Raw genomic sequence first — 15,981 nt, 5'->3', positions numbered from 1 at the left:
TTTTGGGCAAGGGGTGGTTTGTGGAATGGAAGTATATTCGGGTTGTAATCAGAGATCTTGGTGAAAATGCCTCGGACTGACAGTCAAATACTAGCATCCTATAAAATACACTTGCGAAAAAAAGCAGTACGAAGAATTTTTTGGATTCTTCAGAAGGGCTAAATAGTCTTCTGTTCAGATTAAAAAGGGGAAGGTGAAGTGTGGTGTGTTCCACTGAAACTGGTCCAAACGCCTTGAGCATGAAGAATACAAAAGGGTTGTGCTCAGTGCTGCAATCAAGTGGGGCTAAACCATTTACATGGAATATAAAACCACCCCAATATCTGGCATTCATAGATGAAATGAGCAACTGACATGCAGTTCCCTGTACATTCTCTTTAGTACATGCGTCTCATCAGGTGTTTATAACCAACAACGAGGTCAAGAGAGCTAAGATTTTCATGCCTTCCTTTTCCTGTGGCTTCCAGAGTCATCTGCTTGCTGCTAAACAAGCTGCATGAATACTATTTTTTAAAGTAAAAGAATCTTGCAACTCTATGTCCCACTCTCCCAATATGCACACTATTGGCTATACAAATGCCATTCCAGTTTGTACATAGGCTATGTTGCCTTCATCCTTCTATCAGTCCCTTCTCTCTGCACTATAAAAGCAGTAGTAATGCGGTTTCTGGAAGAGTGTGGAGGCTCTGCTGTCTGATCAGGCATGTGTCCCTTTTCAATGGAGTGTGATGTACCAACACTGGGTGTCCCAGTCCTGGGGCCCAAATGCTTTCTTGATTGCTTCATTAGTCTCCTCGAATTTAAGGTGGACATGGTAACAAGACTAAACAAAAACAACCTCTTCCTTACCTTGCTCATGCCACTGGGCTGTGGGCCTCTGAGTCCCGTCTGGCCAATCTGGGGTGAACCTTGCTGCAGTGTCTCTGCCAGAAGATTACCGGTGTTGCCCATGCCAGAATTTGTGTAGGGCATGTTGGAACGTCCTCTGCCAGCACCAAGGGAGCCGTTCAGAACCTGTCCTTGCATCACGCCTTGTCCATTCCCTGCACCCATCATACTAGAGTTCATGGCCATGCTTGACTGACTCCCTGGACTGTTGACACCAGACATCAATCCTGCAGCTTGCACAGCACTCATGCCCTGCCCACCTTGACTGGACCCACCACTTATCCCCATGCCCGGCGAGTTGAGCCCCCCTTGGGACATTGGGCTCTTCACCATGCTGTTGAGAAGGCCCATGCCAGGACTATTCTGCTGGGGAGCCCCCCCCATTGCAGGACCCATTCCCATGCTAATATTCGTGGAGCTGCCAGCTCGAAGTAGCTCCGACAGCTGTTTATGCTTGGAAGCTGCATCCTGTGCCATGCCCAAACTGGTGTGCAGCTGGCTCAGGTCCCCACCATTCGTCAGGCCCAGTTCATTGGAGTTGATTAGCTCATCTGGCAGGTCGTGCTCCAGGTCAAATAAAGAACCAAAATCTGCAACAAAGAAAAATAAAAGGGCTTAGTCTTCACAATTCACAAGATTATACTTGCAGCTCTAAAATCATGGGATACAAGGGATTGTGTTGTAGTAGCAGAAGTGAAACTGGGTACCAAAAGTGGCAAATAGGCAACTGGGTAATAAGCGAGGTGGTAAGGCGAAGCACAAATGGAGCATAACAAACGTTTTTATTTTATTTTTTAAACAGCAGCGTTTCTTGCTACAAAAACATTGTGGTGGAGCAGAAGACCTGGAATAGGGTACAAATTCCACAAGGTGAAGAACCATTGCAAAAATGACGTATTAATGCTGTTGGAGCACAGGTGAAGCATGAGATGGGTATGATGGTAGTAAAGAACAGGCAGGAGACTGACAGTTGCATGCTATAGTTAATACTGTACTCCAAGTCCGTAGGCCCCTTTCCTCAAAACTTGTGTCATCCCCGGGAAGGATCAACACCAGAGTGGTGAAAAACAGCATTTAGATATAAAATAAAAACTGTTGCCGAGACCTGAATGTAACTTCCACCCACATGCTCCTGGCCCCAGTTTCATCAGCATAAATAGAGTGGGTTATAATTAAACCCAGTGGTAGGTGGGAGTTGCAGGAAACCAAGGCGACAACCGGCACTGCAAAGTAACTTCTTACTCCTACATCACTGCCTTTACTCCATACCTGAGAGATTGCAAAGCACCCCACTTTTAGAGGGTGGAGGAAGGTGATGGATAACAAGCATTAGGAACGTGCTAAACATGATTCAAAGGACAGCCTTGGCGTCTGCCTTAGATCAGAATTTTAAGGAGTAATGTTTGTAGTAGGCATGTGGAGTAGCTCACGTAGCCTGGCGTGTTACAGGTGTCCCCTTGAGGGGCATGCCTCTGAAATGCCAGTATAGCTGCTTTTGCTAGGACAAGATGGGCATTAAGCGCTTCGTGGGGGTTCATTTTCCTTGTGGAGAAACAGCAGGGGATAGTGGCCTCAGGTTTTTGTCCTGGGGTAGCACAACCAGTGACCAAAAAGGGGATTGTAGGAATGACGTCCATTGCTCTTCAAGACAGAATTTGAGAAATCTGTTTGGGTGCAGTGTGCACTCGGACTCCATCTTGGTGAGAAGAAAGGAACTTGATCTCCACATTGAAATACAAATACTGCACACTTGAGGTAGTCAGTGCCCTGTCTGCCTTCCTAATCTTTACTGCCCCTTCCTCATTTCTCACAAAATTCCTGCAGTTAGCTAACCCTGCATTCTGGGGTAAAGGACACTAGAAAAGCAGTTTCCATTGCAACATAGTTAACATATGCCATGAGTTAAATGGCATATGATCAAAAGGAGGAGGCAGAACATACAGAAACAATTTTAAACACCATTAAAATGTCTTGGCTTGCTAAAACAATGAATACATGTACAGGCCCTGCCATGTAGTAGGCACTCAAGAGCCAGGCGAACTTCAACTTAATGCTCTAATTTGCTGGTGTATTGACTTCTAGTGGCGTCTTTCCGAGCTGCCTTTAAGAGGTCCCATCTTTGGAAAAACAAAAGGTATCCATGTCCTGGTCTTCAGGATCAGTCTGCTAAGCTCACTGATTTAGGGAAGGGACAAAGAACGAGGTCTCCTGCCCATGATAAGCGGTTGCACCATAGTAGGAGATACAATGGAGGATATTGTGAGAGCCAGCAGGTCAGAGTGCCAGAAACCGTTGGGACACCAGGGAGCAGTCAAGATCATGTAGCAGGCCCACCTGCACCACAAAATGTGAGTTACTTTCGCAATCGGGGAGAAAGCAGCAAAGTCAAAGGAACATGCCCTCCCGATGCAGGAAGGTGACCACCCAATTAAATTATTCTCCTTCGCTTTCCCCAAGTGGCATCCTCTGCCCATTTACTGTTGTGAGGGGTGCACACTGGGCTAACCTACGTTTGGATCGAACAGAGTTGGAAGGCTCCAATTCATTGGGGACTGGATTGATTTAGATAAAGTGGTCCACAGTGAAAATAAGGTAATCAGCCAGATGCAAGGCTACCAAAAGATAATTCTTGATTACATACCTCCAAAATGATCTGCACAGTTGTGGGTATAGTCTTCCGGTCATCCCACCCCCATTTGTAAACCTAGACAATTGCGCTGAATTGTGCGCATACAAGATACTCGGGACAATAGCACACCTATATGCACTGATCTTCGCCTCTATAGAGCGCCCTACATGGAAGTTTAGGGCACGTCTTAATACCAGCCTTTTCTTCCCTACTTTATTACCAATAGATTGGTATATGTGGACAAAAGTCATTCTCGGTATACTCACCCCCAAATATTTGTATTCTTCCACTTGTTCTACGTATACCCCAGCTAGCTTCCAATGTAATGGTGGCGCTCGATTTGCCCTTCTTCCCACAATCATCTTTTTTTGTAAGGTTGAGGTTCAGTGCCAGCTCTTTTGAATAAATAATGAAGGCCTCTAAAGAGCCTTGCAACCCTATTGGCGGTTGGTGAATGACGACTGTATCCTCTGCATTTGTAATTCAAAGAAGTGCCTCATTAGCATAATAAAGGGGAACATTACGTACGCTTTTAAGGGCCACCACTAACTCAGATGAATATTAAAATCAACAGGGGTGCCAGTGGGCATCCCCGCTTAAGGCCTCTTAGTATCAAAGGGAGCAGAAAGGGTACGAGCCTGAAATACTAGGAGTAAGATGGTTGTAGCACCACCATATATTTAAGAAAAATCAAAAGGGGATTCTAAATAGAAAGGGCTTTTAACAGCTATTAAGAAAGCCACATTCCAGGTTAGGAACTTGAACTATGTAGTCGCCAGTGGCTCAAAAGGTTTGCGACAGAGAAGTAAGGACAACGTTGAGATCCCATTTAGGGTGTGGTGGCTTGAACGGAGGGAAAAAAGGTGAAGCAGCCAAGCAAAATGCCCCTATGACTAGATTTGTCAGTGAAAGAGCAATCTGTGCTAAGGTGAGCCCCAAGGGCAGACAAGTTCTGCATAACAAAAAGAACCCCCCCCCACCCCCAAGGAAAGTCCCTGGGGGCATAGCTCAGAAGCTACTTGTTGCCCGATGACGCAAACGGGTACACTGTCGGAGTGCCCCAAGGCGAGAAAACGTGAAGAAAAACCTCATCTCCAACTCGTGGTTTGCCACAGACCGACGGTTGAGGAAATCCACTGCAATATTGTCCCGCCCCAGAATGTGTACTGCCTGCATCTTTCTGCACTGCTTATTCCCAAATTTGAACGGCTAGGTCTAAAAGTGGCAGAGCCCTGGTACCTCCCAGTAGGTTCACAAATTGTCTGTGCGTATTCACACTACCTTGCCAAAGATGGCAGGCCAAAAACATTTCAACGCCAGAAAAATTCCAAGAGCTCGAGGTAATTGATGCGAGTCATCCCGTCCTGGGATGACCACATATTGAAAACCTCCAGGTGATCCAACATAGCACCCCAGCCCAGAAGGGGAGTCTGCCGTGACTTGTGGTGAGGGCTCCCACCGAGAGGTTGGTGTGGGAACCACCACCACTGGAGATCTGTAGCCATAATCGAGGAAATTGGAATCATTCAGGAGTCTAGGTCTGAAGCCGACTTGTGGGATGAATTGAGAAACAGGCAGCACGTGACTGAAATCTAATCCTTTCCAATGTCAGAAAATCTTCGCTTTGATGGTATCCCAGCGAAACAAAGAAAAATCAGGCCCTGGGAAACTGCCGGGCGACTCAGCAGTTCACCGACAGTCAAGTTTGAACAGCAGTTGGAGAAGGAACTGAAGATTGAGTCACTGTCCGCAGACTGCAACAATCAAAGCAGCCAGTCCAAAAATGGATAGATGGACTCCTTGGAGCCTGAGGAATGCTGCAATAACAGCCATCATTTTCGTAAAGACCTGAGACTAAAGGAGCGGACTCTATACTGAAAATGCTCATTTGTTGCTCAGTAGGAACGGAATTTGCTGTGTTGAGGCCATATTGGAATATGCATGTGAGCATCTTGGAGATCAACCACGCAGAGCCAATCGACCCCCAAGAGGGATGATCGGATTGGGCATGATCTTGAATTTTTCCTGAGGAAGGTAAAGGTTGAAATGGGAGAGATCTATAATAGTGTCCAGGCCGGCCCGGTTGTGTTTGGGCACAACAGACGGGAATAAAACTTCTCCCCTTGTTCCGATGGAGTGATACGCTCCAGCACACTGACGTCCAGGAGCTTCTGTACCTCGGCCCAAAGAGAGAGACCTGGTCTGTTGTAAAGGTGGTTTATCTGGAAGTGGTAGCCCAACGCCTACATGGGGGACAGACAAAACCTACTGGTAATGGTCTTCCACACCTTCATATTAGAAGACACCTTCAGATAAGAAATCCGTCCTACCACCGAAGACTCATGGGACAGATGAAAAACATTTTGCAGACTTCTCGGAGGCGAGGGCAACTGTAGCAGAAGCAGCCATGGACCTGGAGAAAAAAACGCCACTTTGGTTGAGTCGAGGAATGATCTGGTTGGCATGACTCCCCAAAACATCAGGAGTTTGATTTCTGAGGATAGGACAGCATGAAAGGAGCAGATTTACTAAAAACAGATCACTTGGCTGTTTGGGTACTATCTTTTGATTGATTTAGCTCATCTGTGGAGGAATGGAAACGTTCTTTGCTCTCAAAAGGCAGGTCAAGCACCTTTTCTTGAACCTACCTCGAAAAACCTGGTAGCATGGAGCCACGTCTGGGAGTACACATCAATCCCAATCATGAGGCCCTGAGCTTGAGTGTCCACATGATGTGCCACTTCCACAAGCACGCCCGGATCCAACACCCTGGCATCAGAAAGACCTTTTAAGTTCTTTAGCTTTTACTGAGAAATACAGTCCTGACATTCAGACAATTCCTTCCATAATTTGAGGTTAGCTGCGGCAAGTATCCATTTGCCTGACGTAGCTGAAGCCACGCATTGGCAAATACTATTGAGGCTCTTGTCTTCAGACAACCCTTGTTACGCGATAGTGGAAGAAGGCTTGGAAGTGCAGCAGCCGCCACTACTGTAGAACAAGGAAGGGGACAGGAAACCAAAAGTAATGTCTTCAGATGACTAGTTTGCAACAAGCATCAATTTTTCTGTTAATGTGATGCCCCGTATGGGGGTTTCTCCAAAGTTTTGCGCGCTTCTGCCAGCACGTACTTTTGTAGAAAAAGACCAGAGCGCTCCTGTGATTATAAGGTCAGGGACCCCGATAGAGCTCCAGCCTGTGAAGGGGTCCTGGAGTTGGAATTTCTAAATGCCAACAAATCCAGCACTGTCATGGAACGCTTGGCAGAAAAGGGCAGGTCGTCGTGGTCTTCACACACATCCTCATCCTTTTTGGTGGAAAATGCAGGCTGTTCCGAAACATGTGGCAGATCGGACACTGTTCTGGAGGCTGCACAACAGGAGTTGGCAACGGAAGAGGCGGCCCCCCTGCTGGAAACTGAGGAGGAAAGTCAGCACATTCTGATGCAGTGGAGGAGCGCATTGAGGCTAGAGGCTTGGGGCACAAATCCTTGCAGATCCCTAAAATACACCTTTGTTGGGTCTGAGTGCATGAGGGCTTGAAATTTGCAATAAAAAAGCATCCACTGAGGGGCGGGCAGTGACCCATCCAACAGACCAGACCTCCACGACTCTGTTGAAATTGGCTGCCAAGATGGCCCATCCCCAACAGTATTAACAAAATTCAGGAGGAGCCAATGATGACGGACGGACATGGTTGGCGGAAAAGGGAATCATGCACTCCAGTCGATTACCGGCCGAAAAAGGATTTCCGTTATCCAGCTCGGGCAAAGAAAGGTGAGGTGCAGTCACTATCCAGTATCCTCCTGACAAACTCATTAAGCTGGCGGATTTGGCCAGGCCCGACAAAATGGACGCCTCCGAAACTGCAGGCTGAGCGGCCATTTTGTGACTCTCAGAAGAAACACGCGTCACAGGACTATCTGAAACCATTGTTGTGACAGTATTTTTAGTAGCCTTGTAATCGATTTAACCCTTTGTGAGGGAACCTCGCCAGCACTTGCATTCGAACACCATGCACCTTTGCCAGCCAGACCTATACGCTCCCTCAGCAGAACCAGTATTGAATTTAGTTCAGTAAGACCCCCAGAATGGGGACCGTCAGTCCTGTGGTTTTTCTTTTATAGCCCCCATTTGGGGATACTCTGGAATTACCCCGGTACTTTTAGCCCCTTTCCGGGGAACCTCAGGAAAAATACCAGTTAAGTTTAGCCCCTTACTGGGGAACCTCGAGCAAATCTTTGGTACCACTAGTCCCTGTACGTGATACCTCGGGGGTGACCCAGTACATGTATCCCCTTGAAGGGGATCCTCGCAGGCGACACCAGTATACAGATTACATCCCTTTCGGGATACCTCCGGACAGACCCTGGTAAGGCTAGAGCCGCTGAGGCTACTCCCAGCATCGGACAACCCCAGGAAGAAGGAATCATCCGGCCTGGGTGCCCTAAAAAGTAAAGAACCTATGGGGTTGTTCCTCTTCTCAAACTGCTGAAGGCGAAGCAAAGGCAAATCGATGGAACACATCTTACCAGCCGACAAGCCTACACTGAAGTGCCTGAAAGGATCGAGAGTCACAGTGAAGACAGGCATCCAAAGACAGGAATCCCACCGATGTTCCAGGTCCAAGCACTCTTGCCAAAGAGAAAGAGGATACGCCCTCGTGAAGTGCCACCCGCAAGAAGAACAGGATACGAAAGGACAAGATGGGAAAACAAGAAAGATCCCAATGATGCAAGTGTGTCAGACCCAGACCACGCAGAGAAAAGGCCTGAAGGGTGATGCACTGAGCGGGGCTAAGGAAGGTGGGGCTACAGCCACGCACAGTGGCCCCACATAAAAAGGACAACATTTATGATGCTTCAAAAAGTGCTCTGGTCCCGTCCCAAAGAACAGAATGTTCCAAAAGTATAGAGGAAAGGTGACAGGATGAAGGAGTAAGAGAATTTACTTCTGATCTACGCTGCAATTAACAGCTTTGTCAAATTAAGCCACCTGACCCTATACCGCATCAAGGCAGTAATGTGTTGTAAAGGTGTGCAGCGAAGACCAGGTTGCAGCACTGCAAATGTCCTGCACTGGCACCCAGCTTTGTAGAGTTGAAGCAGCAGCTACCCCTCTTGTGGAATGCGCTCATGAGCATCAGGGACTTCCTTGCCAGCCAGAGTAACTTTTGAAAATACACAAAACGATCCACAGTGACAGGCTGTTTAACAAACTGTCCCAGGCTTTGACCAGAATAGCCCACAAAGAGCTGATCATCTTGTCCAACCTTGGCGAGCCTGCTAGTGTAAAAGCTCAGCGCTCTTTTGGGATCCAATCTATGAAGCCTCTTCATCCTTAAAAGATGCAGCGGTGGATAAAAAGATGCCAAGACTTTGTGCCAGGTGAAACGCTTGACACCACCTTAGGCAAAAGAACAAGTTACTTCTTACCTGGTAACCTTCTTTCGATGGGATGTTCCTCCGACGTATTCCTTATCTTTGATAATTTGTCTCCAGCTTGCTAGCCTCGGAATAAATTCTCAGTAGAGGGCGCTGCGCATCGGCGTCCGTCGAGTTGGTGTCCCTCGACAGCCACGGTATAGGCGCCGATGTCACCATGCCCATAAAAAGTAATGCGCAGAGTCCGTTGCTCAGTTCCGTTTTGTAGCATAAGATAAGTCCTGCATAAATTGGTTATTGACCTTGAAGGAGCGTAAGCTGCAACCACAAGGGAAGTATTACTGCGGGGATGGATGGGAGGGGCGATAAGGAATACTTCGGAGGAACATCCCATCGAAAGAAGGTTACCAGGTAAGAAGTAACTTGTTCTTCGAAGGGATTGTGTCCTCCGACGTATTCCTTATCCTTGATAGACTCCCATAGCAGTGGTGTGTAATTAAGGTGGGAGTAAAAACGCCATGTTTCCCTTTAGGAATGAACAGAATGTAATACAGCTTTGCCAAACCTAATCTCTGGACTAGGAGGAATCTTGTTGTAAAATCTTGTGAAGGTACGTGCGGACGACCATGTGGCAGCCGCACATATGTCTCGAACCGGAACCCCCCTCTGGAGGGCCGAAGAGGCTGCGATACCCCTGGTTGAATGAGCCCTAAGATTTTTGGAGGAGGCTCTTTCCCTGCTAGTTTGTAACATTCCAGAATGGCCAAAATAATCCATCTGGAAATGGTCCGTTTTGTTATCGGTAGTCCCAATTTGTGTCCCGAGTAACCTGCGAACAGTTGGTCTGCTTGCCAAATCCTAGCAAGTCTGCTGATGTAAAAGCTTAAAGCCCGCCTTGGGTCCAACCTATGTAGCCTTTCTTCCTCTTTCCCGGATGGGGAGGATAGAATGAAGCTAAGGTAATTTTCTGAGTGATGTGGAATTCAGAAACCACCTTTGGGAGGAAATTAGGCTTTACCTGTAGGACAACTTTGTCTTTATGAAATATTGTATGAGGGGGTTTACAAGAGCGCTTGTAATTCGCTCACCCTTCTAACAGATGTTAGTGCCACTAATAAAACAGTTTTAAGGGTGAGAAATCTAAGCGAACAAGAGTAGTGGTTCGAAAGGAGTACCCATCAGGAAATGTAAGAAATAGTCCCAGAAGGGAACTTGGAATGGTCTTGGAGGATAGACATTAGTTAATCCCTTTAGAAATTGTATTACTATGGGTAATTTGAAATACGATTGCTCCTCTGCAGTGCGCTTGAAGATTGATGGCGCTGCGAGATAGCCCTTGATAGTGCCAACTTGAAGGCCTGAATTTGCTAAATAGAGTAGAAAGGATAACACTGTTGGTGTACCACATGAACAGGGGTCGATATTCTCTTCTCTACGCAAGCTGCAAAATCTGTTCCAACGGCAGCGGTATAAAGACTTTGTTGCTGGCCTTCTGGCCGAAAGCAACACCTGCATGAAGTCATCAGGGAGGTCCCAACCCTTGTATCTCAACCTTTCAGAAGCCAAGCGTGAAGGTTGAGGGTTCTGATGTCTGGATGGAGAACCTGACCTCCCTTCTGTGAGAGAAGATTCTCCTTGAGTGGAAGGCGAATTGGAGGGCAGATGGACATGTCCAGAAGGTCCGGGTACCACGTTCTCCTGGCCCAGTCTGGGGCAATTAGGATCATTGTCCTCCGGAATCTTCTCAACCTCCTGATCATTTGAGGAATGACAGGGACTGGTGGAAACGCATACAGGAGTGGAAACTCCCAGTCCACTACGAACGCGTCCCCTAGAGCTCCTCTCGGGGGAAATTCCCTTTAACAAAACAGATTGCACTTCCTGTTGGTACTGGTGGCGAACAGATCCACTTGAGGGATTCCCCAAAGGGCGAAGATCTCCTGAAGGACTTCCTGAGCTAGTTCCCACTCGTGGGAGACTGTGCCCTGCCTGCTCAGAGCGTTCGCCGTCAAGTTCTTCTCTCCGGCTAGGTGAACTGCTGATAGAGAGATTCCTTCTTGAATTGCCCAAAACCAGAGCTGCATTGCCTCTCTGCACAGTGGCAGTGATCCTACACCTCTTTTGTTGAGGTAGTGCATGGCCACTGTTGTCCGTCATTATCGGACATTTTTTCCCTGTACAGATGGCAGAAAAGCCTTCAGCTCTAGTCTGATTGCTCTCAGCTCTAACAGGTTGATATATGATATGATGTAGGTTATTTATATGTAGTCTGGACTCCGATGGAGACCAACGACCGCTGATGGTCAAGTCGTTGGTATGGGCTCCCCACCCCATGAGTGAGGCATCTGTGACTACTGCCATCTCCGGCCATGTTGCCAAAACAGTTCTCCCTTCAAGATGTTTTCCTGGCAGGCCCACCACTGAAGGTCTCGAGCCACCTTGTCCGGGACCTGAAAGAGGTCTGTCAATTCTCCCTGAGAATTGCGACCACTGAGTTCAGTGCCCACTGAAGAGATCTCATTCTCAGGCGAGCCTCTGGCACAAGGAAGATGCAGGATGCCAGGAGGCCTAGCAACCTCAAAAAGTCGAAGGCTGGGAGACGTTGGGCATTTAGAAACTTGTTGACCATCTGCAGAATATCTTGAGCCCTCACCTCTGGTGGTGAGGCTTTTCCCAGGGAAGTGTCCAGGACCACTCCAATGAACTGGAGTCTCTGTGATGGTATCATCTGTGACTTATTTAAATTGAGGGAGAAGCCCAGTTTGTGAAGGAAGTGGCAGACATAATCTAGCTGGATCTGAGCTTGTTCCGGAGCTACAGCTCTGATCAGCCAATCATCCAGGTAAGGGTAGACATGAATCCCTCCCCTCCTTAGACTTGCAGCCACTACCGACTTTAACTTGGGCGGAAGTCAGCCCAAATGGCAGAACTCAAAAATTGATAATGAGAGCTGCCAATTGCGAACCTCAGGTATTTCCTGTGTTTGAGATGGATTGGCACATGGAAATAAGCATCCTGGAGGTCCAGAGATACCAGCCAGTCCTGGAGCTCGAGGGCCTGAAGGATCTGAGAAAGTTACCATCTTGAACTTGTCCTTCCTGAGGAACTGGGGGGGCGAGGGGGGGCACAGTACTAGCCCTTGCTCCTCTCCGCTACAGGTACCGGTTCTATGGCACCTTTCTCTAGTAGGTCTACAATATTCTGCAAGAGGAGCAGATCTGGAACTTTCAGAGAGCTGTTCCCCGGTGGATGACTGAGGGATGCGTAGAAAAGGCAGGCAGGAACCTTGGGCAACTGTCTCCAATGCCCAAGCATCTGACGTAATAGCCTGCCATTCCGTCAGATGTTGAGTTAACCTGCCCCCTACTGGTGTCTTGTGAGGAGAGTCCTCAGAGCGGTTTGGAGGCGGCGGATGCAGATGCCGAGGGTAAAGAGACACCTGTGGCTGCCGCGGCTTTTGTATTTTGAACCCGTCCACCTCGGGTGAATCTTTTCTGACCCCTTTGAACCGGCTGTCTTCCGACTGCGGAATAGAAGCGAAAGGACTAACCTCTCCAAGATGTTCCTGAGGGACGATCTGGTGTCTGACGGATTGCAGCTCCCAGGGATTTTGCTGCTGCCTTTGATGTTTGTAGTTGTTCTAAACTGTCATCCACCTTCTTACCAAACAAAGAAGAGCCGTCAAAGGGCATATTCAAGAATCTGCTTTGCAGTTCTGGAGCAAAACCAGACTTCCGCAACCAAGCAAACCTCCGGGTTGTTGTACTTGCCGCCATGGCCCTGCTGATGCTGTCAGCAGAATAGATGCCAGTTTGAAGGGATTCCCACATTGCGTCTTTACCATCCTTAATGATGTTTAGAAACGCTTCCCTTTCTTCTCCCTCCGGGAGGCAGTCAAATGCTGATGAAGCACACTCCCAAAGTGTGTGGCTGAACCTTGAGAGCATACAAGTAGCATTGATGGATTTCAACGCCATGCTACATGCAGAAAATACTTTTTTGGCCATATGCAGAAAATACTTTTTTGGCCATAGAGTCATCTCTCTCGTCAGCCCTGTCCCGTGGAACAGTAGGGTACGCTGATTTACTACCTGATGAAGTTGCTGCCTGACCAACCAGACTCTCCGGAGTGGAGTGTCTGGATAAATATTCAGGGTCAGCAGTAGACACCCTATATTTGGCTGATAATTTTTTAACCGCCGGGGTAACCTCAGGGGTTTCCCAGTTTGCCAATATTTTCCTTTGTAATGCCGCATGAAATGGCACCACAGGATCCTCCTGCGGACCTTTAACCAAGATGTCTGAGGTAGTCTTGCTGAAAAGCAGGTGAGGGTGTAGACCACCCCATAAACTTGCCATCAAGGTTCTATAAGGGGTTTCAGCATGTTCCCCTGGGTCTGGTTTGGCAAATTCCACTTCTAGGGAAGTGTCCAACCCACTTGCTTCATGTAAGGATTCTTGGAGGTCTTTTAACCTACCTTCCTCAGAGGTAGATTCCTCTGGTACAGGAGTTGTAGATCCCTGCACCTCAAAAGGTCTTTCCTGATCCGAATTCTCCCTTCTTCATAAATAGATAAGGCTCTGGGATGATCAGATCTTGGGACTGATATAAATCCCATTTCCAGGGCAGAAGGGGCTAAATTCGTCATAATTGGCTGAGAAAACGTAGACGTTACAGGCTTCGAAGCCATCGAAAAAGGCATCGAGAAAGTTGGTAGAGACCTCGAGGAACTCGAGAGTATCAGAATTCTACTCGAGGTTGTCGACATTCTCGTGATCGAGGCTCTGGGTATGGCCACTGGCTGTGAGGTGGCCGTGGGTTTGTCCTTTCTGGCTGTGAGGTGGGTGTGGGTTTGTCCTTGACCTGTGCGTCGAAGAACCCTTTGATAATGGCGTCAAAGACGCCAATCTATGCGTCAACGGGACTTTCAACGATGGCGTCGAAGACGCGACCTTGCCTTTGCTCGAGGGTTCATGGCGCTCGAGTAGCTTCTTTCGCCGGGTGCTGCGACTCGCGGCGTTTTGATTTTTCGGGTCTTTCACCCAGGGTATCACCCTCAGCAGTCTTCGAGGGGGTCGAGGCCGCTTTCTCGAAGACGCTAAGCATCTTTTTCCTGAATTCCTCCCACTTAGCCTGAGCGCTATGTTTTGTGGGGCAGGAGACCCTTTTTGGGGAAACGGAAGAAGAAGAAAACGAGGAAGGGGGATCTTCGTCGTCTCTTTTTTGAATGCTTATATCTCGAAGAGTGATGGGAACTACTTCGAGACCTAGAACAAGAATGTCTTTTGTGATGGCGAGACGACAGATGTCTTGACACTGCTGAGGAAACTTTCGAAGAAGTTTTAACTGCCTTACCTCTCTCAAGCTTCCCCTTACGCTCCTTCAAGGCTTTCGCCATCATGGACATGCAGTCCTCGCACTCCGAACAGTGGTGCTCGGCTCCCAGGCACCACAAACTGATCTTGTGAGGATCTGTCCACGACATTCTTTCCACATTCTCGACATTTTTTGAAGCCGGACCGTGGAGTCGTCGGTTCGGATGAGGAAGCCATCGAGTATGAGTCGGTATTCGAGGAATAATGAAGTATTATTTGACTGAAGAACTGAGCAACGATATTCCGAGGCACCATGGAGCGTGGAAAACGGAACTGAGCAGCGGACGCTGCGCGTGGCTATTTATGGGCATGGTGACGTTGGCGCCGATACGGTGGCTATCGAGGGACACCAACTTGACTGATGCTGATGCGCAGCGCCCTCTACTGAGAAAAAAATGTCCGAGGCCAGCAAGCTGGAGACGAATTATCAAAGATAAGGAATACGTCGGAGGACACAATCCCTTCGAAATGTTGTGTTATGGATTCTTTTATTGTGCACTGTTGCCAACTGCATGGGTTCTTGCCAAGCGAGGGAGAGAGGGGGCAAACTTGTAGGACCGAGCGGGAGAAAAGATTAGTGATGTGCTGCTGGCAGCTTCAGTTCCATTGACATGTTGACAGGCATGTGCTGTTGGGCGAGGCTGTGTGTTTGTTTCGCTGTTTTGGTGAAATGAAGGATGAACCCTCAAAATAACCTAAAGCTCGCTCACCCTATGAGCCAATTTGATTGCTGGCAGTCAGCATCCTAAGCAGACACTAATGGAGACTCAATGGGACACCAAATTAAGGTCCCAAACCGGAATACAAGGAACCAGCAGGGAACATGTTAGTCGGTCCCTTCAGGAACTGGATACCAATAGTACGTTTAAAATTAAAGAGCCTTGCTCAGGCGAGCGCTTAAACATGGATAGCACCTTAGATAAGAAACCAACAACCCAAACTGTAAAGGAGTTTGTAACTACCGTTATCTCCGGCCATGGTTGCCAAAAAGGTTCTCCCTTCAACACATTCTCCTTGCAGGGCCACCACAGGAGATCCTGTGCAACCTTGTTGGGACCTGGAGGTGGTCCGTCATCCTGCTGAAGAATTGTTACCATTGAAATCGGAGGGCCCACTGAAGGAATCGCATCCTCAGAGGACATGGGCACCATGAAAATGCAGGATGCAAAAGAGAAAAAAAAATAGGTTTAATGTCTAGAGGGGTGTATAAATTAACAAAGTTACTCACCATAGGAACTACCTTACTCCTAGTCCATAGACCCCTTTCCTCCATACTTGTCGGACATTCCGTCCTTCGGGACGGGACCAGAGCACTTTTTGTTAAAAAGCATAACAAATTTAAAATGTTTGTCCTTTGTATGCATGGTACTGCACGCTGCTGTAAACCCCACCCTCCCGAGTTCTGCCCCGCGTATCGCCCTTCAGTCATTTTCTATCGCCAGGTCTTCAACCATTTAAGCAATAATAGAGGATACATATTGAGGGGAAGGCGGGCTTGTATATGGAGGACAGGGGACTATGGACTAGAAGTAAGGTAGTCCTACGTCCCATCCCCTTTCCCCCATACTTGTGGGAGATTCCAAAGCACTCCTCGAAGGTAATACAGGACGGATGGAACTTCCCTACTGAATGTTTTTAACGACAGCCTGGCTGAATTGAGCATCAGCCCTGGAGCTCAAGTCCAAGCAGTACTGCTTACAAAAAG

The 15,981-nt window shown here is 47.9% G+C and overlaps 1 protein-coding gene across 9 annotated transcripts in view; it reads right to left on the bottom strand.

Moving 5' to 3' along the window:
- The window catches only part of EP300 (E1A binding protein p300), a 744,806-nt gene that overhangs the window by 667,547 nt on the left and 61,278 nt on the right, over nt 1–15,981 (bottom strand). For all 9 annotated transcript variants that reach the window (XM_069654423.1, XM_069654428.1, XM_069654427.1 and 6 more), the window contains exon 2: nt 850–1,478. In XM_069654423.1, coding sequence (XP_069510524.1) covers nt 850–1,478 — 629 coding nt within the window. The remainder of the gene's footprint in view (nt 1–849; nt 1,479–15,981) is intronic.

The sequence above is a fragment of the Ambystoma mexicanum genome, chromosome 3q (genome assembly GCF_040938575.1).
Source record: "Ambystoma mexicanum isolate Mex_15411 chromosome 3q, UKY_AmexF1_1, whole genome shotgun sequence".
In the NCBI taxonomy this organism is placed as follows: domain Eukaryota; kingdom Metazoa; phylum Chordata; class Amphibia; order Caudata; family Ambystomatidae; genus Ambystoma; species Ambystoma mexicanum.
This window is presented reverse-complemented; position numbering and strand designations above follow the sequence as displayed.